The sequence below is a fragment of the Sporothrix schenckii genome (assembly GCF_000961545.1).
Source record: "Sporothrix schenckii 1099-18 chromosome Unknown Cont41, whole genome shotgun sequence".
NCBI classification, from domain to species: Eukaryota; Fungi; Ascomycota; class Sordariomycetes; order Ophiostomatales; family Ophiostomataceae; genus Sporothrix; species Sporothrix schenckii.
Window position 1 is genome coordinate 1,858,232 of NW_015971142.1, and position 25,314 is coordinate 1,883,545.

Here is a 25,314-nt window from a genome sequence, read left to right on the forward strand (position 1 = left end):
TCTGTCTCTCCATCGCATGTTTTCAAGTCTATTCGTCTATCCCGGAGAGACCACACAGACACACACTCCGCGTCTGGCTCTTCTTCATTTTGGTGCCATCGGTGGTGTTTGTTTCATGTTCCACCTAGGCCACACATCATATTTTCATCGCATCACTAAGCCTGGAAGCTTCTCGGAAGAAGGCACCACCGAACACAATACTACCTTCTCGCTATTTTGATGCCTGCTGTGCCGCTGAGATCAGACGCTTCTTCCGTTTTTGGCGGGGTCTGTCATCGTTACTAACAGCCCGTTGTCCCTCGTCCTGTAGCTTGTAATTCCCGATTTGGATAGACGGGACGTCAACGACAAACATTACTCCATGCATGCGTGAGACCCCGTTGTCATATTCAATCGTGGCCTGGTAGACGGGTTGCTGTGCCGTCCTCCTTCGACGTGCAGCAGGGCCCGTGGGTAAAGTCCTCTTGAGGGGACTCTCGGGGTGGGGGGGGGGGGGGGGTGGGGGGGGGGCAGCGGGCAGGACGGCCTGGACGTACATATGCAATGGAGAGGTAGCCCTCTCCTTTGATCTGTCGCGCACGGCCGCGTGCCACGAGAGAAGGGTGTCGTTGTGTGTGTCGCGGCCGAAATCAAGGATCAAGGCGGCCACATGAGAAGCGACCAGGACGGGCTGCTAACTGGGTCGGTACGTTTGGGGATTCTGTGCACAGGCAGACACTGTCAAAATCATCCTCTCTTTTCGATGGTGACTGAACATGGAAAAAGCTTTCGAAGGCTGGCGCTTTGTACTTTGAGTGAACCCAGAATTCGTCACTATAAGAATACGGGGCGAGCCGAGGAAATACCATACTGTGTAGTGTGCAAAAGACTACGAAGAGGCATCCGGCGGATGACAGTCAGCCTTGTCGTAATATCAAGGACCAAACAGGATAATCTTAAAAGACGGGAGGGAAATCAGAGGAGTGCTGCCCCCCAGACTGTGGCTCAAATAGGGCCGAGATGGACAGGCCAGGACAAGGACAGGCCTGTGCGATGCAAAATGAATGTCAAGCCACTCGACCAACGCAGGGAGCGAAAAGGCAACGAACTGAAAAACGCTCCTCACAAGTATGTACAATGTATGTGTACCCATTTCCCGACAATCTCCCATAACAATGGCCTTGAAGACTAAATAGTTTGTAATAGTGTTCTTTTCCAGCTTATGGCACTCCAGATGGAAAATTATGGAGTGAACAATAGGATTTTCGATATGAGAAAGTACTTTTTTTAGAATATGATTCCTACCACCTGCTCGCAAATAAGCTAATGAGCGACGGATGCTACGCTGCCAACGGCACAGTCAAAGTGAACTGTCCTGGCAAGAATGGCAGTCCAAGAATAGACCGCCTGGAGGACTACCGTGGAGGTGTCGTTGACAGGCCATACGACGAGAATCGTAATATCTAAAGTAGCAACAGCTAGTTTATCTGGCACTTGACCGTCGCATCGGTGAAGGTTGGCTAGGTTTAGTTGAAAACGAGCCAGGCTGAGAACAGAGAGCAGATATCTTGCGCGGAAGTGAACATACGAAAAAGGCGGTAAGGATAGACAATGGCTCTCTTGGATAAGGCGGCGTGTTTATACCCTGTCTGATAGCGAGTGCATTTTTTGTTTGCTCAACACGGACAACGTTCGAATTAACTACATGCCGGTTTGTTGCTTAGCGAGATGCACATACAGTACAGCGAAAGTCGGGAACAGAGACGGCAGGCATGTCGACAGTGAAAAAAATCCACAATTAGATAAAAATATGGCTTGTGAGTGACAAATACCAGCCGCTGCCACTCTTACCAACAGTCTTTCTTTCGTCCCTTTGGAGCACAAAGGTCACAAAAATCACGCATCTAGAAACGCAAGAAGCAAACGGATGTTGCTCTTCTCTTCTAAAAAAAGAAAAAGAAAAGAAAACGACAAAAATAGGCCGCAGTGTGATCACAGCGAGAGCACGGGCGTCACGACAAACTGCATGCCGGTAGCGTCGTACTTGTATGTATATGCGTACTGTAGGTGTGTATCACAGAAAACAGGTGCAGCTCCTGTACGTCGCACATTGGGATGCGCTATGCTCCGTTCTTGGATGCTGTGAGACGGGACGCTTGGTATGGAACAAGACGCTGCAGCAAGGCTTGTCCCTTTTTGGACAGGACACGAAAAAACCGGCCGTTGAAGTCACCGACTTTGTCGACGACATGATGTGCTACAAGAAAAACGGTTGCCAAAGTTGGCCAGACACACACCAAGAGGTGTCGTACGTCGTACAAAGTGCCTTGTTTGTGAGATTGTTGGGATGGCTGCACTTTTTCTTCCTGAGATTCTGCACTGAGCCGCCACATGGGGCCGCGATTGGGGCCAACACATCTCTTTGACTGGTCAGAAGACCCCGAGGCGAGACCGCGGCCCTCCGATATGACTGGCCAAGAAAGCCATCATCACTATGTACACAGGACACTTTTTGTCACTTTTCACTTTTCTTTCCTTGTTGTTGTTGCATCCAGGGTGGTCTCGGGAGCGAGAGGACCAGCATGTTCGGCTCGCGTGGAGGGGTCACGCAATGACCAGCGCTGGGTGGCGGGAGCGTGGCTTGAAAGATGAGGTGGGCTTTATTATGACCTTTTTTTTTTAAAAAAAAAAAAAAAAAAAAAAAAAAACCTAAATGGACAGTGATAGTGTGGTCCTACGTGCCAACTTCATTCTTTTTAACAAACCGATAACAACAAAAAAGAAATCGTAGTAAAATATCTTCATTTGGTGCTCGGCAATGTCAGAACGTCGCGAATGTTGAAGTCAAGTTCGCTGCGCATTATTTATCACTTGGCTCGGAGCATTAAGCATTTACACCAACCCGTACAAAATACAACATACAAGGGTAGCTTGTTTGCTGCCTCCAACCCGATTCAATTGCTCCGTAGCCCACTGTTCTCACAATCCAGGGCGTCTTAATACGCTGTATTAATGGCACAAAATTCGGATAAGTGGCAAAACGACCTCCACAATATGGAGCGAACACTGCAGTTTGCGACAGGGATGGAGAAATGTCAAGGCCAGGGCATGGAAAGAGAGCAGCCGCCCAACGAAGCTCATTGAAAAACGGACACAGGCCTGTCAACAGATCTTGTGTCATGTCTCGGACGGCCGTCGTGCTACGGCGTACGGTAAGGCAGTGGCACAAACGAGTGTGCTGGGTAAATACGTTATGGAACACCCACGAGGGGGCGATGCATGAGCAAATGCCGACAGGTGTCTTTGCTTCCTCGTGTCGCGCATACTAGAAGGGCGACGATCAGGATCGCTTGTCAGCCGCGCCGTCAAGACAGACGATCCGGTTGACAGGTGGTCGATGCCCGTAACCGGTTTCACAACAAGAACAGGACCCCAAAGGACAGAAAAGGATGACGAGCATCATTGCGTGCCGGCCGTTCCCCGTTACCTGGAACGGCCTGATCTGGAACGGCCTGATTTTGGTGTTGTGGTCTCTTCATACCTTTTTTTGCGTTCCTCTTCCTTCCTTCGGAGAGACCGAGATGTGCTTTGACTCTGTGCCTCCGCAAGCGTACACTCTTCCGACGACATTTTTAATGCGCGATTCCTCTTGCAGCATGACCTTTTGTCCGGAGTCGCACATGATCTTGACTTGTCAGACGAACGCCGAGACATCAGACAAACGGCATGGCCCTAGGAACAAATGCGCTGCGCTACCTTGAAAAATTTTGTGCTCCTTATTTATTTGAGGTTCATCTTGCGTCCTGCTAACCTGTTTGATTTTTCCCGTGTTTATGTTTATGCCATCACCTTGATCGCAAAATATTGATTTTATTTGGCCCGTAGGCCGAGGACACCCGGGCAGCAGAAAAGAAAATGAGCTGACTCGGTTTTTTCCTATTGCCCGTAATATCGTCAAGTCGAGTCGTAATTTTTTTTGGCGTTCAATGCACACCACCTCGAATTTGAAACACGAAACATTGCCCAGAGAGGCACCCGTTGGCGACCGTCGAGTGTTGCAGAAGGTCATCGCAAAGGCAGACGGGAATGAGGGAGGGTCGGGTGGGTTCTGTGTAGTCTGTGGGTGACCTGGGATCTGGGTTCGTGTGTTCCGCTAACCGAGAAGGTGGCTTCCAGAATGAAGAGGGCCCAGAGAAAGGAGGAAACGAAGAAGCAAAGCACAGATCGCAGGAACAAGAGAAAAGTAGAATAAATAAAATAGTTTGAAAGGCGTACAGAGACGACGCCCATAAAAGTAAGCCCACAGCGAGTCTCAACACCCATACAAAGGCATCTCCACAGCCAGCAATCTGCCGCCACTTCTTAAATTCGACGCCGTCGGATAACATACAACGTATCCCATTCGCTTTTGTGTTTATCAGGTGTCTTCTTTCGCTTCAGGTCATGGGATGCGATAAAAGGCGGAAAAAATAACATGATTTGCTTATGCCGCAAGCCGTAACTGCACACAAAGAAGGCGCATAATTCAATGTGAGTGAACGAAAGTACTATGCCATACTCCGTACGACATACGACACGAAACGCATGCTGTGCGAATCGCATTTTGCCTTCGTCTTCTTTTTTTATCTTTTTTTTATTTTATCTATCAGGTAAAATTGGAATGGCCGTTTCCGTCTCAGCTTCTGCATCATTTGACAACTTTGCATCTTGTAATTTGCGTATCTTATTTCATTAGTGCCCGTTTTCCTCTTCCACTTTTTTTCCTCAACTAATTTGTGGGGTGTGCACCATTTCTCTTTCACCGTTTGGCCTGGATTATTCAAGTGAGCAAAGCACGAGTAGCATTGGGCAAAAGAGACTTGCGGCTGTCACTGCGACGATCACAACGTGTTCTCCATCATCAAAAGTGGAGTTCCAGAACGTTACAGACTTCAGGTAATTACGGAGATCGGGCGGAAGAGTGCGCATGAAAAGGCCCAAACATCATGACACTGGGCCAGCCTTGCTCTGTGCGGCGTTGTACATGTACTGTTCAGGGAACTCGACAGGCACGATTGTGGCGTTCACGGTTGCACTTTACCTCCTCGTGGATTAGTGTCCCGCGCAAGTCTAACCTAAAGGGCTCGTTGCATGTCCTCTCGTCCTGCCTGCATTTTCTTGCCCATGTTCTCCCCTTTCCTCTTTCTTGCTAGCTCGAGGACTGTGCACACGGGAAGACTGACCAGGGTGGGTGTGGCCTGCACCAAAACAGCGTTGCACTCCTGAACGGTGAGTGGATGTCGGTGCGCTTTGGACTGGAGATGGACGATGGGAGGCGGCGCATCTGACGACGGAAGAAGAGGGAGGGAAGCATTGAAGGAAAGCAAGGCTAGGAAGGAGGGGGCAACGGCGGAATGAAGTGCGCGTTTCGATGGTACGATGTCTTGTTTTGAGATAGTGGGCGTGTTCCGTATTCCGAAAGAAACCTTGAGGAGGGTTCGGTACCCCAAGACAAAAAAAATAATAATAATAATAACAATAATAATGAGACGTAAATTATTGAATAAAATGAAACAACCCCGAAAACCGGAAAAGCTCTGCAGAGCGAAGAAGCCAGGTGTTGGAAAACATAACACGGCAGCCTCACCTCATTGCAATGCAGAGCACTCCACACAGAGGATAAAAGCCCTTTGTCATGCACGGAACACCTGTTCTGAGGTGGAGGATCTGCCTTAGAGCATAATTATGTGTGAGAGAGAAAGAGAAACCTGGACATCACAGTGCCCCGGGAGCCCGTTTTTCGATGCTTCAAAAGCTACCTGGCGTTTCCAGCTTGTCATCCTGTCTTTTCAGTCGCACAGGCCTTGTCATTGATTGCGTCCTGTCAGTGTTGCGGCGCGTCGTCTCACACGCGTGGGGTAAGAGAGGCTGGATGAACCACACTGGTCGGTCTCCCCAGGCTAGACCAGGGTCATGAACTCTCGTCCGTTGATCATGACCGCTCCGCTCCATACTGTCTGTAAGTATGTTGTACTTTCGCACTGAACAATGCCAGCTTAACCCGGACGGGCCATGGAGCTGAGCTACCCTCCAGGAGGAGAATAGTTCATTTTGTCAATTGGGGCTTGGCCTTCGGAGAAGAGGGGAGCATCGCCGGTGCTTGACAGGGGTAGGACAGCATTGGGCTAAAATGGTGGAGCGACGGCTGCCGCTGGCCAAGGATCTCCGTCGTGCTGCATCCAGAGCTGTGTGCGTTATGATTTGATCGCTGCCACCTTTAGGGCAGTGGCAAACATTGAGGAGTCATGGAGTCATGGAGTCATGGTAAACAAAGTCTCAATCCATTCAACGTAAGGGGGAAGCAGGGAAACCACGTGAGGGCAGATGTCCATCTGAGACCCCATGCGAATCCTTACCATTGTGAGACTGGCATGGAAGGCAAAAAGAAGGAACAGAAAGCAGGAAGAAGACAAATGGAAGGCCAAAAAGAAGACGGCGGAAGAACAGTTGACGAGGCTCGAGCGGCATATAGATCCAACTTCTCAACTCTGTTTTTGTTTGGCCATTGCGCTCGGGTAAAGTACAACGTAAGGCTCCTGCACTAACACGGGACATTTTGGTAGTGCTGTTTTGCGAGAATCCTGGACGTCTTGACGTTTCGACCTAGCTGGGCCGGATCATGTCAGCTTGAGGAGCATGGGCCAAATGGAAGCAACGCCAAAACTTGAACAGGATGTTAACACGAGTGACTTGGAGGCGGACCAGGAGACGTTGAAGCTAAGATTGTGACCGTCCATTATTCGTGTATATTTGTGTTCAAAGCGCAGACAGAATTGAGTCGATACGGCCCGGCAGCTGATGACGTTTGACTGCATTTGGCTAAGCGGCGCGTATCAGGTCTGTCCCTGCAGGGAAAGGCATAGTTAGCAAGCCAGGAAGCTGCGATAAAAACGAAGAAGATAGACCGGGTAAATTCAAATCAGAAATATGCAAAAGCTTGGCTGGCGCATGCTCTTGCCAACCAAGATTCGCACCGATGCGGTCTCCGCTTGCGCGTGGTGCGTGCCCTGCACAACCAACGTCTCCGTAGCTGCGAAGTTGAAGTAACGGTGACGGCTGGGTGCGGTGCCCGCGTCCGTTAATGTTGCCCTTTTTGCTTGTCCTCTACCGGGCCCAGGAAACAAAAAGAAATAAAAAAGAGACTGTAGGAAAAGGGCAAAACAATGCACCTATATTTCGTACTTGTCTTCCTGAGGTGAGAAAGCTATGTGACTTGGCACCTAGGCGTGCCCCCAGGCCGATTAAATTGCCATGTCGCCTCTGTCATGGCTGCCTTGCTGTCGTTCACCGTTTGTCGCTCACCAGCCCTGTTCTGTTGCCATATCTTGTCGCCGTCGTCGTCAGTCGTAATTACGTCGTACGTCGTACTTTTCGTTCTCCATCCAGCGGGCACACCATCTCGTCCTCTCTTGCATGGCCACCCCTGCTCCGTTTGCTCCTCGTACACAACAACAACAAACGCTCAGCTGCAGCTTGTCCACCCCACTCGCCGCGCCCTCAGCCCTCTCATTCCTCATTTCCTGCGCCCGCCCACCATCCTTCCTCTCCATCCTCCCTGTCTCTTAATGTCCAGCCCTACTTCAACCAATCCGGGCCTGCCATCCGGTTCCCTGGCGGGTCTTCCCATCTGCCTTTGCGGCCAGCCAGCAGACGAGATCCTGCGGGCTGCCGTCAAGTCGTACCAGGTTGAAACCATCTTTCAGCAATCGACTCTCGTTTTCTCCGGTCTCTGTCTGCACTTGACTTTCACTCTTTTTGTGTTTGTTTATTCGCTGCCTTGAGCTTGAGCGCCACTGGTCTCCTACATGTTTTTGTCTTCCGCATGCTGCAGTGTTATTGAGGGTCCGCAGGCTTGCTTTGCATCCCATTTGCTGTTTTCAGCTCGGTTTTGTTCAGGACCACATATGTTTGTGCCTTTTCCCTTCATGCAGTCATGTGGCTGACTTTGACGAGACGTATCGCATCGAATTTGCGCCCAGGGGTGTTGGCGGAAAACAAAAAAGGGCGGTGGACAAAAGAAGTGAAGGACTTGAAGTCATGGTTGCAACTCACTGTCTGGGTGGAGGGAGAAAATGTAATATTGTCTGGTTGAAATGTTTACTATGTACGATGTTTGTTTTTGTCTTTCCTGTACGTATCCTTTTCTTTGTAAGAAAGAACTCACCGGCGGCAAGAGCGACCTGAAAAATCTGTAGAACGTGTCCACTAATACGGAAAGAACGGTGATGGTCATGACGGTAGAAGGGGTGTCAATTGCTCCTTCCCTGTACGACGAACACCGTAATTATCCATTGAAAAAAGGAAGGAGCACTGCGCACCGCCGCTTTGCTCACTCGCGTCTCTTTCCCTATCAGGGAAGTATTACTTGCCGACGAAAATGACGAAAACACCTCATTCTTTACTAAATCCAGAGAGTTTACTTTTTCTGCATCCCATATATTTGTTTCGTGATACTCGCAATGCTCGCTGCACCGTCCAACCTTCAGCGTCTCCCGCGTGCATATCGCCACTTTATCTTTCACCGGCGTTGCACCCTGTCGCCTGTGTCATTGCCGCGCCTAGAAACCCTCCATGGTCCGCGAGGGAAGTTAATGCCACAGTACAAAGTCGCATGCAGGCCAAAAAACAAAGGTGGACTCCAATCAACCCCTTGTCGTTGGTCCTTGTGCATTGGCCGTTGTGGACCTGTCCGTTTCTGTCAGCTGTCGGAAAACACATCACCTGAACGTCGGCCGCTGGTGCAAGGAACAGGGGCCGAAAGACTCGGAACAAAAGGCTGACAAGACGCTGGAGGGTCCTTCGTCTGTGACTAAGAGGAGCAACATGAGGAGTCTTAATATGTTTCAGCGGCTTGCACCATCTCACAGACCGCAGAGCATAATCTCCTTGTTCATCTTTTGAAGGGCCTCGTCACCTAGGACGGCGCGCACTGGCCCCTTCCATGCCATCTTTCGAATGTTCTTCAAACATTCGAAATGTCATTCATGGACAAGGGGCTGTGAACGAAGAGGAGGCCGGATGGGGCTGCCGAAAGAATCGAACACAAAAAGGAAGACGCATAAAGAGCAACTACTGGAACAGCCGGGCGCTACCCTGGTAGCTGGCTGTCTGATCATCATATCTTGATCGACTGAAGCTCGCTGCAACCACCTGCGAAGAAGGTAAGAACAAGATCGAAGAGCGAACAATTTGACTGAACCTTTTCGTCTGCTTTAGAATACTAACAAGAAAGAGACCCACCAAAACAGCCACTCTCCGCCCCGAACAAACGAGTTTGGCAAAGCCTCTACAACCCCCCCCCCTGTCCGACAAGATACCAGGATCCGCGTGTTCCAGTTAATAAGGACTGACGAAGAGTCGTACTGGCAATCAGCGTTCCGCCTCCCCTGTCTTGCGCTGAACTTGCAAGCAGACACGCTTCCCATGGAAAGAAAAAGAAAAAGAAGATTGACACAAAGAGTTCACTCCAACGGTCATCATTGTACAACACTCAACGTCTACTGGCAGTCGTGGATGTGACTTAAGCTACAGCACGCTTTCAAGAATGAGTAAGAAAGCACGCTGTGAGAGATAGGGCAATGCGAATATCCCTTTGTACAAAGTACGCGGTGCTTGCGTAAGTACACCTTCGCTGGTCACCATTATGCTTGCCAACCTCTGAATCTAACCCGTTCAGTGCAACCCTACTTCGTCTAGAAACGTCGCAGCCCCGCAAGCAAGTAAATTGAACCGTTTGTGGTTCATAAAACAAAGTCCCTGTTGCTCCGTAATTATGTCGCACTCGCAGAGCGGTTACGGAGAACGGAGACTATCCGCAAGCACCTCAAGTGCCACCCAAGCTACGGAGTAATTAAACAATTCGACCACGGTGGAATCCTGAAGTACCGATATGTTCTTTGGTGCAGAACACCATGTGTCACTTTCTACACGCTAATCAGTGTTATTACATGCGCACCTGCTCGCCAGCGGCCAAATTGGACGAAGGCAATGGAAATGTTCAAGCAAAAGAGTTGGCATAGGAAATGCCTACGGCGGTATGTGCCTCCCACATACGCACTACATCATCCCATCATACGCCACTCGAAGGCTTTTCCGTCTCAAACTTGTCAGATATTCCCCAGAAAACACGGTGCCGCCGCAAAGCCCCAGTTTTTTTTAGCCCGTCCTCGTTTGGACAGCAAGGCTGGCCAGGCCTTTGCTTTCCTCTCGTTCAATGCCGCTGCAATGCCGGTCGTTTACTACCCCAGGTGCGGGAGATTTTACAGGCGTTGGCCGCTCTCAACAAACCAGGAAATTTCCTCGTTGGCTGTTGGGCAGCGAGTTGCTAATATATGGGAAGCAGAAGTTCTAAGGACGGAGGCTTAATCAGGCGAGACTATTCCTGCGCAAGTGTCCCTTGGCTGCTGAAAATTGCTGCCGTGTTACCTTTTTGGGCCAAACGGGGCATATATGCCAAGATCCAAAAACGCTTTTCGGAATGCCACCCGCTCACGGTGTATTACACGAGGCCAATCTGCCAGAGGTAATAAAAAGAACAAGCAAAATCAAGCACACTCAAGGCTGCGGAGTACGCTTGCAAAGCTAATCCTATTTCCTATTTGATGTCGTATGTTCTCACCACCCCAGCCTTGGTCTCCCCTCGATTCAGGACGTCGCTTGGTCATGCTCTTGATTCATGCTCTCTCGGAGGGCACCCAAGCCGGGGTGATCCCCGTCAGAACGGTGGGGATTACAACGGTTCGAACGAGAGAGAAAATGTGTCGAAGCATCAATGGAAGGCATTAGACCAGACTTGACCTCTCACCCTCCCTGACAGCCGCACAGACAGCGAGAGGACGCTGCTTGAAAATGAAATATTGAGGTCAAGGCACAAGAAGACAGTTCAAAAGATGACAGGGGAGCAGCAAGGGCCTGAAAAAAATGGCCAAACGGCCTCCCAGATAAGTTGTTCACACACCATACGCAGTACAAAACAGACCAAAATATGACCACCCACTTCAAGTCCCCCGTCTTGAACGGAGCTTGTCCCACACCCCTGCTGGAACATGTTCCCTTTTTGTGGTGGTATGCCACATTTGCCATTCTCGGCAACATCCAGCCCCGGCCCCCGTCCCAGTCTTGCTTGGAAGGCAATCTTGACAGGCGCCTTTGACAGTGCTTCATGGAAACCACAGCTGCCACCCGATCTCGAAACCAACCACCTTCAATCCCATCCCGCGCATTCACACCGCCAGTCGTGTGCAAGCCACAACGCTCAAAGTTGTGCCTGTCTAGCCGCACATACTTGGGAGTTTTCCGACTACATACAAAAACAGAACACATAATAAGGCACCATTCTTCTTTCCCGCTCGAAACTACCATTGGGGGCCAACATGGGCCTCTGCTGATCTCGAGTGCCGCCGGAATTTTGACAAAAATAAACGAGAAACGACTAGAGCCTTACAGACTCTACAATTAGTGATCGCAGAAATTATATATACGTCAATTCCGCGCCCTCTTCCGTCCCAGGCCGCACCATTTTGTCCGATATGTGTCATGATTTACTTCAGATACGGAGTATTACTACTATATTCCACTATGCGGTAATGTTCTGTACTGATGGGCATGCAATGTTGAGCCTTCACCATTGGAAAGTTGGGAAGCCACAAGCAGCCGTGCGGATGTTATAATTGTGCGAGGCTTCAGGCAATCTCTTTCCGCCTTTTCTCTGTTACCCACCATTTCGCTTTGGTCTCTAGCTGTGCAGCAAGATTCTCATACGAATGATACTTGGGTGGTAACTCGCCATCCTCTATTTCTTGCAACTCTTAAAGCAATATTTGAGTGATACTACGTTCTAGTTCGCATTTCCGAGTTTTCACTCTCCGGGCCGCGAACGTCATATTATCGGCCTACGAAGGCACTATTAAATGGCAACAGTTTAGAAAAAGCATTGAAGACACTGGTTTTCCCTTCTCCCCGGCTTCTAAGTTCCTGGCGATCTGCGACTCTTGTATCTCGCCTTTTTCACAGCGACGGATTGCGTGAAACCCTGCATTTTCAAGTCAAAGGTCCTTGTTTCGGTGTTCTCAGATTATCGTTTTCAGTTTTCCTGTCCGCTTGTCCTCTTTGACTGTTATCTGCTTTGCATTCCTTTTTTCTTTCCTTTTTTCCCTTGTTCTTTTCTTTTTCTTAATACCTTACCATCTCGGCATGGCCAACTTCTCTAGCGTCCGTTTTACGTCTCACATCCCGTCCTCCGTTCGTTTCTTTTTCAACTCGTGCAGAAATTCCTTGTATGCTTCCTATACTGCCTGTATTGTTCCTGCACACGCTTCTCCTTCTCACTGCATGGATTTAACTCGAGACACCAACCCCACGGCATTATCCACGCCACATCCCCGGTGAATTTACCCAACGGTGAACTGGGCCCAAGGATTTCTTGTTTTCTTTCACCTCGACTGCTCTTCTTCCCTTTCCCAGTTAACATCCTGGTGAAACCGGGTTCGTCATACCGATACCGATTTCTTGGTCCTCTCTGACAGAATTTGATCCTAGCAACTCTGTTGTTCTACTCAGCTTGCTTTGCTCCAACTACGTCGTACCTCCTCTATTGATCAATTCCTGCCTTGCCGATCTATTTTCCCTGGTCCAACCGATTTGGACTTGACCTCTCTTTTCATATTTTTTCTCCACCAACTTCCTCCACATCCCGACTTAAAAAAACGGCCTTATTACCCCTTTCGACTATGTCATATACTCAAACACCTCCGGGCGGCATAGAAAACAAAGCTATGGGTAACGCATGCGATATCTAGCCAGGAAGACGTTCAAATATTCTTTCAGCACCATCCGCAAACAGTCGAAAGGGCATTGAGCGAGACTTTAGCTTTGATGGGTCCGGATACCTTTTGAACCGGCCACTTTCTGGGGTAAAGCGCAAGACAAAATAAAACGATACGAGGAAAGAAGGTCATCCGATCAAGAAGCATAAGAAATCGGCAAGCGATCACCCCAAAAAAAAGCAGAGGTACCGAGCACACACACGTCTTGACAGCATCTAATAGCGACGACACACTCTGCCGAACAAACAGTCTGCTGGACTTGTCCTGACCGTGAAGCCACTCGGTCACGCGTGGGATACGAAGCGACTGCGGCATACTCTCATCTCCCTCACCTTGCCACGGGCCTTGCTGTGTATTACCACCCACTTTTGTTCCCGCTACGCGTAGGCCACAGGGCCATAGTCTGGCGCTCTGGCTGTGGCCCACCTCGTCTTTATTCCTCTCTTGCCTCTGAAAGCTACCTCATCTCGGCCAGCGGCGTGGCTCGCCCAATCGCGGTTCTCATCGACCAACATCCACCCAATCCTACGTCGAACTGGGAGCAGGACACTCCACCCAACCAGATTTTGGCTTGTTCGGCACCAACTTGGGATCTGCTACGACCTGACGAGGGCGAGCAGCGAGCAACGGTCCAGTACAAAGTCGTATCTGACTTTCTCCTCCCGTATCGTCCAAACTGCCCGTTGTCTCAACTCAGTGTATGGAGTACTTGTCGCTGCCGGCTCCTGCCCATACCTTTCTCTGTGGCCTTTCTCTGTGACCTCTCTCACTGTCTCTCCACCCAGCCCATTCGTCTTCGTCCGATTTAGATTTGACTCCCCCACTTCAACCTCTTCCGACTGTGGTACGATCCCCACAGAGACCGCCCTGTTGCAGAAAGCACCCGTTGCATGTTTTTCTACAACTGCATCGGCAACGGGCAGGCAAAAGGTAATCCAACACCATCCGTCCTTGCCACGGCCAGACTCTTACGAGACACAGCACATTTTTGCTCTGTTCAGTCGTCTCTGTGCCCTTTTCTAGTCATCGTCAGGACACCAGCTGCGTAACGCCGGCACTGCTTTACCTTGCCCTGTGTCCCTCCCTCTATTTATTGCAGATACACACAACGACGTCTCTGGTTACGGGGTCCATTCACATCTGCACACGCCCCTATCCTTTACTCGTCCTTTGAGCAGCCCAGATTGCAGCGTTAGATACCTTTAACAGCGAGGGACTTACTTTATCGTTTCCCTACTTTTTTCCCCTTCGACTCGAATTAACCTTCTTCCTTTGCATTCTCCCTCTCCACTGATGCCCATCCACCCTTGTCGGTTCTTTGACCTCCTTCGATCTGTCATTATTTTCTTTTCTTTTTCTTTGCCGTGTCCTCTGTGCGCTTGTACACAAATAGGGAACTGAGAGACAGTACCACACTAGAACTGGCCTCATGTTCTTTCCTGCTGCCACTGGCTCCTACTGTGCATTGTCAAGGACCCTCCCTCCAGGCTGCTTCTCACACCCCCCTCTCCACCTAACCTGTTTTCCGTTTTCTTTCTCTTTTTCTTTCCTTTTTTTTCTCCATTACATGCACGCCTCCCCCCTGTCACGCACAACTCTCCGTCCCACCCTCGCGCTTCTGGCCCTCTCCGCCCTGTGCTTTCTCCAACACTCCAACCACCCCTCCCCTCCCTAACGGTCCCTGCCTATATCGTAGATACAATATCGTTCTGAGAGTTTTCTCTTCAGCAAGCATTTTGTTCAATACGATGCAAGTTTGTGTGGCGGAGAACAAAAGGACACCTTCTATCCACCTCAACTTGCACACACCTCTCTTTTTAATTTTCACATTTATTTATATTCTGCCACTCCAGTCATTCCCTGGACCTACGATCCCAATCTTTTCCTCCTGCATTGCAGGTTCAACCAGATCAGACGGACGACAATAGACCGGAGCTCAACCACAACAACAAACCACACCACATCTAGTGTACTGCAACTCTGCACTTGACGCCAGCGTTGAGGACTGTTTGTTTGTCTTTTCGCGATCCGTCTCTTGTTCACCAACCGAATTTACCGCATCTTCTTCTTTTTTCTTCTTATCACTGTCCGGAATCCAAGGCACTTTATTTTCATACCCTATCCAGAGTTTGTTTAGGCACGCTCAGCTGTTCGTGCGTCAGCATACAACTTTTTCTGGACTGCCCTGGCCCCATTGCAGCAACCTCGGACGGCGTCATTTGCACATTTTGAGTTGTCTCGACACGAAGATCAAGGAGAAGAGCAACAGGAAAGGACAAGGCAAAGCGTGGAGAAAAGACACCACTTTTGAGACGACCAGGTTGTGTGTTGCAGCTTCCGTGGACCAGCACATCCGCACCTCGACCCAGCCGGCAGTTTCCTTATTTTTTTATTTTATTTTGCTCTTACACCCACCGGTGGCGCAACGACAAGTACAGGAAACTGGATCTCTGAGACCCATATTATCACGCCTCGCCCCCTCCCCTCCTCTCGTTCTCCATCACCGACTCCAGAGCAATCTCTCTCTTAATATTTTCTTTTCCATTCTGGCCCTTCCTTTGTCTCTCTCTTGACTGCATCTCGTTCGCCATTTCACTTTAACCTTTCATCTATTCACGTCGGACTATCTCGATCACACTCTCCACTTCATCTGCGCGCACATCCCGGGCTCCTCTCGGATTTCTACGCCGTCCAAATCTTTGTCGCTCCTTATTCAACAACTGGCGCTGCCATCCAGCAAACCTAATAGCAGCACTCATCAGCCTCGCCCGGTCGCGTTGCCTCTTCTTGGACGGAAACTGGCTCTCATTCGTTAACTACGACCTTGCAAAGTTGACTGGTGGTCTGCGACCGTACCTCAATCTTGCCGTTGCCTGCAGTTTGGCCAACATCGCAGAGTACGAAGCACAGTCAGTACGCGCATGGACACTTCGAGCTACTAGATCTCAGGGCACTGCATCGGAACGTTGGAGAGATACACATCGGCAAGTAAGAGTGGCGGTTGCAGTACGGACGCGCCACGGACGACAGGTAGACGATCATCCTTTTGCGCTTCCGCGGGTCATCTTTCAAGACACTCTCCTCGACGCGGAGCTGGTATTGAATTTTCGCCTTTCATTTGGGTCTGAGAACAACGCAACCCTGCTGCTTTTGGCTTCTCGACGGACGCGCGAGAAGAAACGAAAAGCAAACCAGCCAACACCGACACGACGGCGTCCACAAAACGAAAGGCGGACGGGTACGAGTACTACGGCACGACCAGCGCCACCTCTGCCAGTGACTATCCTCTAGTGCATGACGACGGGCGATTCGACTCGATCTTACCACCGTCCCCCATGAGCGGGCATCTGCACACCGCATACGCGACGCAGTTTGGGGACCACGCCATTGCGCCTCCTTCAGCGGCTATCAAAGTGGAAGAAAGGTGTGTACAGTCTTGTGGTGGAGGTGTTGCTCATTGAAAAGTCTGACCATCTGCTAACAAGCCCTCCTCCTCCCCCACAAAAGTGTACCCGACTACATGCTTGAGATACGCCAACAGCCCCAGCATGCCCGCGTGGCACTGGGCAAGGACAAAGGTACGTTTTGTTGACATGTCCCCTCTTGTGCTGTCCAGCCAACTGACGCAAGTGCAGCCGATCGCAAACCCATCGATCCACCACCAATCCTGCAGCTCAAGGTCAGCCACAAGAAGGACCCCATGCAGAACTTCCTTCAGAGTACGTATCAGCACCTTTGAAGCCTGAAAAAGAGGAGCAGGCAAGTCAGGGCCAAACGCGGGAACCTAACGCGGCGTCACAATCAATCTAGGTCCGTACTACTTTATGTCCTGTTCTCTGTTGAAGGGCGACGAGACGTCCTCAAAAGAGCCGCTACCTAGTTATCTCATTGGGACCGTGGTCTCGTCATTGCATCGTCTCAAGGATACAGACAATCAGGACGGCGGTTTCTTCGTTTTCGGCGACCTCAGCTGCAAGGTGGAAGGCAAGTTCCGGTTGTTATTTACACTGTACCAGATGCAGAAGATGGAGTGCGTGCACATCACGTCCATCGTCTCCGATACGTTCCAGGTCTATCCTACAAAGTCCTTTCCTGGACTCGCGGAGTCGACGTTCTTGACGCGCTCTTTTAGCGACCAGGGCGTGCGGCTTCGCCTACGAAAGGACTCCCGGAGCATGACGACCAGGAAGCGGAATGCGACAGCGGCCGAGTTTGCCCGGAAGCACCAGGATCCGCGCGATGCTGGTCGGAGATCCATCCCTACGCGTACGAGCAGTGCCGACGACAGCTTGCCCTATGGCGCCACGACGACGAGCGGCAGTGCGTTTGACCCTCACGCGGCAACGGCGTATGGCCACTACGACCCCGACAGCGCCGGCCTCGGTTCGAAGCGGCGCCGCCTCGGCATCGACGACGTACCACCGCCGCCTCCTCCCTACACGGGGGGTGTGCCCAGTGTGGCAGCCGGAACATCCGATCTCGGCGGATACGGTGCGCCACGGGCCGCCGCCTATCACAGCATCGGTATGCCAGTTAGCTCGTCCCCGTACGGGCTGCCGATTCAGACAACAACAGCCACCCTCGGGTACAGCCATGCGGCGCCTCACACGCACCATCTCAACCGTCTCGACACACAGCAACTGGGCGGCGGCCCGCATGGTCCGGGCTCGGCCGGTCAAGGCACGTTCCAGTCGCCGTCGAGTCGGCACTCACCACAGCACGCTTTCCAGTACGGCGCGCTCCAAGCATCGCCGTCGTCCATGGGCTACCAGCCCTCGAGCGCGGCGTCGACATCGGCAGGACACGGGCTGACGGGCAGCCCTGCCGGCGATTACCGACCACACCCAGGCCCCATGTATACGAGCAACGCGTCCGCGGACGCGAGCCCACGTACGCACGCGACACCCAACCCGAACAATACGACGCCCAGCGGCACGAGCACGAGCCCCCCCGATGCCACAGCCAACTACACAGCGGCAGCCGCCACAGGAGCAGCCATGACCCCCTACACGCAGAGCATCGGCACGTATAGCTACGCGCAAGCGCTCGGCGACCCGCAGTCGCATTTGACGGGTGCGCCGCAGTCGATGGGCGCCTCGCGATCCAACGGCTTGCCATCGCTCGATCTGACCCACGTCAATGGAAGCGGACTGGGTTTGGATCTCGGCTACGGCGACGTCGAACGGCACAACTCTGGCCAAGCATCATAAGACGAACCGGAAAACACTTGGGGCTCCTGTCAAGATAAACAGCGCCATGGCTTTATCCCCGTATTTTCACGTCTTTTTCTTCGTCTTTTTTTTGCGCTTTTTTACTGTTTTTCGGATCGCACTCCTGGTGGGTTTTGGTGGCATCATACAGTACAAACGGCGACGACAATGGTGGCGTTGGCGGGCGGAAATCAATACGATCTTGGTCGGCGGTGGCGGGCTTTAGTGGCAGTTTGGGTCTTGCAGCTCGCCCCTTTTTTTTTCAACCAAAAATAAACAAATTATTCAACAGTTGGAGGAGCTCATCGGAAGCTTTGCGCAAACGCAGTCCTGCGCGGACGACAGAGAGTGCGATTCGCTGAACGAGAGCGGCCTGTTTAGGGAGCAGACTGGGAATGTGGAAGTTATCCATTCATTCCAATCGTCTCGCTTTTTTGCTTTCAATTTTTTTGCTTTCATTTTTTTCCCTCCCTTTCGACACCGCGGCCGAACAGCAAACAAAATTCGATCCTGGCTTCACACACAGACTTTACTTTTCATCATCTCCCCCCTTTTTTGGTTTAGTTGATACCCCTCAGAAGTGTTGCGAGACTCTTCGCTTTTACTCTTCACTTCTCATTTCACTTACATTTTTCGCTCTACTTTCGCCTTGATCGATTTTCTCTGCTTGCCCAATCTCCACAACTCCATTCTCGTTCTGTCGCTTTCTCCTGGTTTTTCTCTTCTTTTCTTCTTTTTCTTCTCGACGCTCGTTTAGGAACGCTCTTTTCGGGAAGCAAGAAAAGCGTTTGTCGTCCTTATACGTTTAACTCCCAAAAATTTTGGCTTCTTGTGGTGTTTTTGATCTTTCGCTTTTCTTATTTTAAAATTTTAGCATAGACATGGCAGATTCTCGATTTATACTCTTATTTATATTGTCTATAATCCATTTTCTTGAAAACGGTTCCTTGGTGTTTGGACAAACTGAAAAGGTCAGCATGTACCACGCACTGTTTTGTTTTTATCACTATCTAACCTTGGCCTCAAACTGGGTCAACCATTGTTTATGCGACTTGACGTATTCCTCGGAAGACGGAGGAGGCCAACAACTGTCCCGCTCGATGCGTTACTCTTCCGAGGTAATTGAACTTGTTTGGAACGACCGCAAGGTATTCTCCGCCATTTCTCGATTTTACCCGTCTTAAGGAGGGGACAATGTCCCACACAAGATGTAGGTCTACACGCACCCTGTCCCAATTCCAACACGAAGAATTCACATAGATGACTGCAAAGTTTCTGAACTTCATCAGAATTTTGAGTTTCGTAATGTGTTTGTTATTGTAGGGATTCATCATTCGGTTTTACCTCTACTTCAGCAAGTACTAACTAATGAACAAAACAGATAGATCCACCACAGGTTTGCTGCCAGATACGCCAACCTCTGCAAAGCAGCACACAGTACGACGTAGCAAACCTATCTTCAAAGTCAACGTTGCAGATGACGGGCTGCATCCAAACTGTCTTATGTTGCCACCAGCGAAGACGGCTCTAGACTGCGGCGGTCCACCTGGGCGCCCAGCCGCGGAGAAACAGCCAGAAGGGAAATAAAGATGCGCAAGCAATGCCGGGCCACTACTTTAAAATTAAATTGCTATACAAGACGGCTGATATGGATCATGGCAGGATCATGGAGTAGGAGCATCGTCAAAAGGTAAACTGGACCCTCCGTTTTCTGCTTCCTGGGGCGTTGTATTCTCTTTTGGCACCAGATCGCCATTCCCCATTGTCGTCACCATGCGTCTCTCCGTCGACGCAACAGCTACCCTCTTTGCACTGGCAGCAACAGCTGCAGCGGCCGCTCAACCAAAAGCACTTTCCCTGGTCTCAGCGGGCGACACGGCGCCCATTCCGGCTTGGGATGTCCAGTCCTCGGCCAAAATTACACAGGATCCGGCGGCTTTGTCCAAGGCAGGAGCCGCTGTCTCTTCGTCATGGCATCACGCGCCCGTCTCGCGATGCACGGTATTTGGCTGTCTCCTTGCCGCGGGTGTGTACAACGACAGCGACCTGTTTTTCTCGGACCACCTGGCGGCCATCGACAAAGCGCAGTTCCAAGTGCCATGGCTGTACCGCAGCGAGTTTACAATTGCATCTGGAGCACCGTCGGAGAGTGGCTCCTCCTCTTCCTCCTCCAACAACAGCAGCAGCAGCAGCAGCACATACTATCTTCTGGAAACAAACGGCATCACGTCACGGGCCGACATTTATCTGAATGGCCAGCAGGTCGCCGACAAAGTGACACAGAGCGGCGCATACGGCGGACACGTGTACGATGTGACGTCTGCCATTCAGTCTGGAAGCGGAAAGGAAAACGGCAGTGCCCATGCCATTGTCGTCCGCGCGTATCCAACCAACTACCTCCAAGACTTTGGCCTGGGCTTTGTGGACTGGAATCCATACCCGCCGGACAACGGCACGGGCGTGTGGCGGGACATCAATCTGCGCAAGACGGGGGCCGTCGCCATTGAGTCGTTCAGCGTAGTCACTGCGGGCACAAACGGCACCGTCACGATCCGGGCGACCGTGCGCAACCTGGGCGCGGCGAGCGTCAATTTTGCTGCCGAGGCGAGCATTTTCCGCGACGGCGGATCGTTGGCGGCTTCGGGCGCAGCCCTGTCGTCAGTATCATCGCCGTCGACCCAGCAGCTGGGCCGGGGGCAGACCACACGCATCGTCTTGACAACTACCGTGGACGCGCCGGCCATCTGGTGGCCGCGGCAGTGGGGCGACCAGCCTCTGTACACAGCCCAGCTCACCGTGTCGACGCCGGCCACGACATCATCACGGTCGTCCGTCGTCAAGTCGGACGCGGCCACCAAGTCGTTTGGTTTCCGCGAGGTCACGGCCCGGGTCAGCAGCGCCGACGACATTCTGTTTTCCATCAATGGCAAGCCATTCCAGGTGCTCGGCGGAGGCTACGCGTCCGACGTGTTTCTGCGATGGGACGCGGCCCGCTTCGAGGCGCACGCCCGCTACACGCTCGACATGGGCCTCAACACGATCCGCCTCGAGGGCAAGATGGAGCAGCCCGAGCTGTATGCGATCGCCGACCGTCTGGGTCTGATGGTGCTGCCCGGCTGGGAGTGCTGCGACAAGTGGGAGGCCTGGTCGTACAACGACGACCTGCCCAAGCCGGTCGCCGTGTGGTCGGATGCCGACTATGTGACGGCCAACGCCAGCATGCGCCACGAGGCCGCCATGCAGCAGAGCCACCCGAGTTTGCTGGGCTTCTTGGTCGGCAGCGACTACTGGCCCGACGACCGCGCGACGGCCATCTACACGACCGCGCTGGCCGACGCCGGCTGGCAGGCGCCCGTCGTGGCATCGGCGGCCAAAGCAGGCTATCCCAAGACGCTGGGGCCGGGTGGCATGAAGATGCCGGGTCCGTACGACTGGGTGCCGCCCAACTACTGGTACGACATCACGGACCCGGCCACGGTCGACGACGACGTGCGCTACGGCGCGGCCTTTGGCTTTGGGTCGGAGCAAGGGCCCGGCGGCGGCACGCCGACGCTCTCGAGCCTCAAAAAGTTCTTGTCGACGGCCGATCTCGACGACCTCTGGCGCGCGCCCAACAAGGGCCTGTACCACATGTCGACGGCGGCGTCCTCGTTTCACAACCGCACCATCTTCAACACGGCGCTGTGGCAGCGGTACGGCGCGCCGACGTCGCTCGACGACTACCTGCTCAAGACGCAAATGGCCGACTACGAGGCCACGCGGGCCGCGTTCGAGGGCTTTGCGGCCAACTGGGGCCTCGCGGGCGCGGCCAGCACGGACGCCAACAGCAGCAAGCGGCCCGCGACGGGCCTCGTCTACTGGATGCTCAACGGCGCGTGGCCGGCGCTGCACTGGGCGCTCTTCGACTACTACCTGCACCCGGCGGGGGCCTACTACGGCGTCAAGGCGGCCCTGGGCACGGGCGCGCTGGAACACGTCGTGTACGACTATGTGCGCCAGGCGGCCGTGCTCGTCAACCGGTCGCAGAACCAGACGGGCGTGCGGATGGTGCGCGCTGAGCTGATCAACGCGGCGGACGGCGCCGTCATCAGCAACATCACCACGGCGACCAAGGAAAGGTCGACTGTCGCCGTGCCCAACAGCAGCCGCACGGTGCTCCCCATCCAGGGCGTGTCGACGCTCCGGGACGTCGCTCTGCTGCGCCTCACGCTGCTGGACGGCATCGCGCCGTCGGCCGGCGTTCTGAGCCGCAGCGTCTACTGGCTGAGCGCCGCTGGCGTGGACACGCTCAACTGGGACGACTCCAACTGGTACTACACGCCCGTGGCCAAGTACGCCGGCTTCCAGTCGCTCGACAAGCTTCCGGCGGCGAACGTGACGGCAACTCGGGAGACAACGGCGGCAGCGGCGGCCACCAACGGCTCTCATTCTGCCGAGACGGCCATCCGCCTCGAAAACCACTCAGCTGTCCCGGCCGTCTTTGTGTCGCTGAATCTCGTGGATGCAGAGGGCGCCGATGTGACGCCGGTCACATGGTCCGACAATTACGTGACGCTGTTCCCGCACGAGACGCGGACACTGACGGTGCAGGAGCTGGCATCAGCGCTGGGCATCGCTGGCGCAGCCCGGGGCATCGCTGGCGCAGCCCGGGGCGTGGCCGTGCAGGTGACGGGCAAGAATGTGGCCAAGGCAACGGTGACGTTGTAGGTGCTGGGTGGAGGGTGTACGGAGGGCAAAACAGGCTGGATCGTAGGGGCAAGCGGGTCGACACAGTTAGTGAGTGGGTCGACACAGTTAGTGAGTGAACCGGCACTGATCGGCACATGACTTAGCACGTGAAGGCCACATAGTGGGGTTGGGAGAACGTGAGGCTAGCCCGCTGCAGGGGTCGCCGGCATCTAGTGGCTCCATTATCGGCGAAGCAAAAAACTTTATTTTATCGTGATCGTTCGATAGCGTTATTGTAGTGAATTGTTTTGTTGTTTTGTCTATGTGCTTACTGCATTTTATTGTATATGCCATTGAGTCGGCCGCGTCTACAGTTGCCCAGTCCTGCGCCCATCCGGGACCCAATTGACCCTCCGTCATCTATCACAACATCACAATTTCTCATCCCATCCCACCAACTGCCACCATGTCCGGCTTTGATACGTACAAGGTAAATGCTCTCCTGTGCAATCGCCTGGATGGTGGCCTGGGTGGCTTGGATGAGATGGCAGATGCGGTGTGTATCGCAACATCAGACGACTGAAACTGACCAGAACCCGCACTGCAGACACCGCTTGACTCCCGCTACAGCAGCGCGGAGATGAAGCAGCTCTTCAGCGCGCGCTCGCGGCACTCCGTGTGGCGCAAGCTGTGGCTGCTGCTGGCCGAGGCCGAGAAGGAGGTCGGCGTGGAGGGCATCACGGACGAGGCGCTCGAGCAGATGCGCGCCCACCTGACGCTGACCGACGACGACTTTGCCGTGGCCGCCGTCGAGGAGAAGCGCCGGCGACACGACGTCATGGCGCGTGAGTTCTTTACGCTGCGACGGCAGTGATGCGACTAAACGAGACGGACGACTCCGGCTGACAAACACAGACGTCCACGCATACGGCCAGGTGGCCCCGGCTGCGGCCGGCATCATCCACCTCGGCGCCACGTCCTGCTAGTAAGTGGTGGCGAGCATTGGGCTGTTGTGTCTGACGACGTACCGGCTGAAGCCGTATTAACAGTGCGCAGCGTCACGGACAACGCCGAGCTGATTCTCATGCGGTATGCTCCGGGCCCTCTCCCCCGTCCCAAGTGCACAATGGGCTGGCACTAACAACGACAACAAACAGAGACGCCATGGACCTTCTCATTCCCAAGCTGGCCAAGGTCATCCACAACCTCAGCCAGTTTGCGCTGCAGACAAAAGACATCCCCACGCTCGGCTTCACCCACTTCCAGCCGGCCCAGCTGATCACCGTCGGCCGCCGCGTCGCCCAGTGGATCCAGGACCTGGTAAGTGCGGCTGTTGAGGCGGGCCATTCCGGACAGTAGGTGCCTTGACTGACACGACCAGATGATGGATCTTGAGAACATCCAGACCCAGCGTGCCAATCTCAAGTTCCGCGGCGCCATGGGTACCACGGGCAGTATGCACTCCCTACATTCTGCTCTATTTTATTGGCATCTATTGGCATCTATGGCATTTCTAGAACACGCAATCTGACACACGCCCAGCCCAGGCCTCCTTCATGGAGATCTTCCACAACGACGGCGCCAAGATCGACAAGCTCAACGAGATCCTGTGTGCCAAGTCCGGCTTCCCGACGACCTACGACATCTCCGTGCAGACCTACTCGCGCAAGGTCGATCTCGACATCGCCAACGCCATTGCCGGCCTCGGCGCCACCGCGATGCACATCACCAGCGACATCCGCCACCTCGCCCACATGAAGGAGCTCGAGGAGCCCTTTGAGAAGGACCAGATCGGCTCGTCCGCCATGGCCTACAAGCGCAACCCCATGCGCTCCGAGCGCATCTGCTCGCTCGGCCGCAAGCTGCGCAGCCTGCCCGCCAATTTTGCCGACACCTACGCCGACCAGTGGTTCGAGCGCACGCTCGACGACAGCGCCATCCGCCGCATCGACATTCCCGAGATGATGCTGCTGGCCGACGCCGTCCTCATCGGCCTCGACAATGTCAGCTCCGGCATGGTCATCTACCCGAAGCGCATCCACGCCCACGTCATGGAGGAGCTGCCCTTTATGGCCACCGAGACCATCATCATGAAGCTGGTCGCCGCCGGCGGCTCGCGCCAGGAGGCCCACGAGGAGATCCGCGTGCTGTCGCACCAGGCGAGCGACGTGGTCAAGAACCAGGGCAGCAAGAACGACCTCATTGAGCGCATCAAGGCCACCGAGTACTTCCGCCCCGTCTGGGCCGACATCGACGGCCTGCTGGATCCGGCCCTCTTTGTCGGCCGCTCCGGCGAGATGGTCCAGCGCTACTGCGGCCCCGGCGGCCCTGTCGAGAAGCGCCTGGCCGCCTTCCAGGACTACATTCGCAAGACGGGGGCTGCCCAGCTGAATGTGTAAGGCAGGTGCGGCGTCTGATTGGAAATGGATTCACCTAAAACGGCACGGGCAGAAAATAGAAAGGACGAAGGGGCGTTTGCAATCTCTGTTGATTTTAGTTTATTATTGTCACATGTATTTTATTTGCTCTCGAATCTGAACGACCCTGTTGGTATTTCAGTAACGGTCAATGTTGAAGCTCAATCCTATGGCCAG

At 53.2% G+C, this 25,314-nt stretch overlaps 4 protein-coding genes across 4 annotated transcripts; 3 read left to right on the forward strand and 1 right to left on the reverse strand.

Moving 5' to 3' along the window:
* Positions 1–211: 211 nt before the first annotated feature.
* Positions 212–848, reverse strand: SPSK_07988 (uncharacterized protein; the record flags this gene model as incomplete). Its single annotated transcript, XM_016734640.1, has 2 exons — positions 212–670; positions 717–848. 2 exons carry the CDS (start codon positions 846–848, stop codon positions 212–214), a joined length of 591 nt encoding a protein of 196 aa, XP_016590922.1.
* Positions 849–16,177: 15,329 nt separating this feature from the next.
* Positions 16,178–18,052, forward strand: SPSK_07268 (developmental regulator; the record flags this gene model as incomplete). The annotated part of the gene is made up of 4 exons (XM_016733932.1): positions 16,178–16,266; positions 16,350–16,420; positions 16,478–16,561; positions 16,653–18,052. 4 exons carry the CDS (start codon positions 16,178–16,180, stop codon positions 18,050–18,052), a joined length of 1,644 nt encoding a protein of 547 aa, XP_016590923.1.
* Positions 18,053–19,825: 1,773 nt separating this feature from the next.
* Positions 19,826–22,759, forward strand: SPSK_06994 (exo-1,4-beta-D-glucosaminidase; the record flags this gene model as incomplete). The annotated part of the gene is made up of 1 exon (XM_016733664.1): positions 19,826–22,759. The coding sequence occupies one exon, from the start codon at positions 19,826–19,828 to the stop codon at positions 22,757–22,759; it is 2,934 nt and encodes a 977-aa protein (XP_016590924.1).
* Positions 22,760–23,186: 427 nt separating this feature from the next.
* SPSK_07243 (adenylosuccinate lyase) lies at positions 23,187–25,119 on the forward strand (the record flags this gene model as incomplete). The annotated part of the gene is made up of 7 exons (XM_016733907.1): positions 23,187–23,276; positions 23,328–23,565; positions 23,636–23,705; positions 23,777–23,809; positions 23,878–24,040; positions 24,102–24,174; positions 24,263–25,119. The coding sequence occupies 7 exons, from the start codon at positions 23,187–23,189 to the stop codon at positions 25,117–25,119; spliced, it is 1,524 nt and encodes a 507-aa protein (XP_016590925.1).
* Positions 25,120–25,314: the final 195 nt, after the last annotated feature.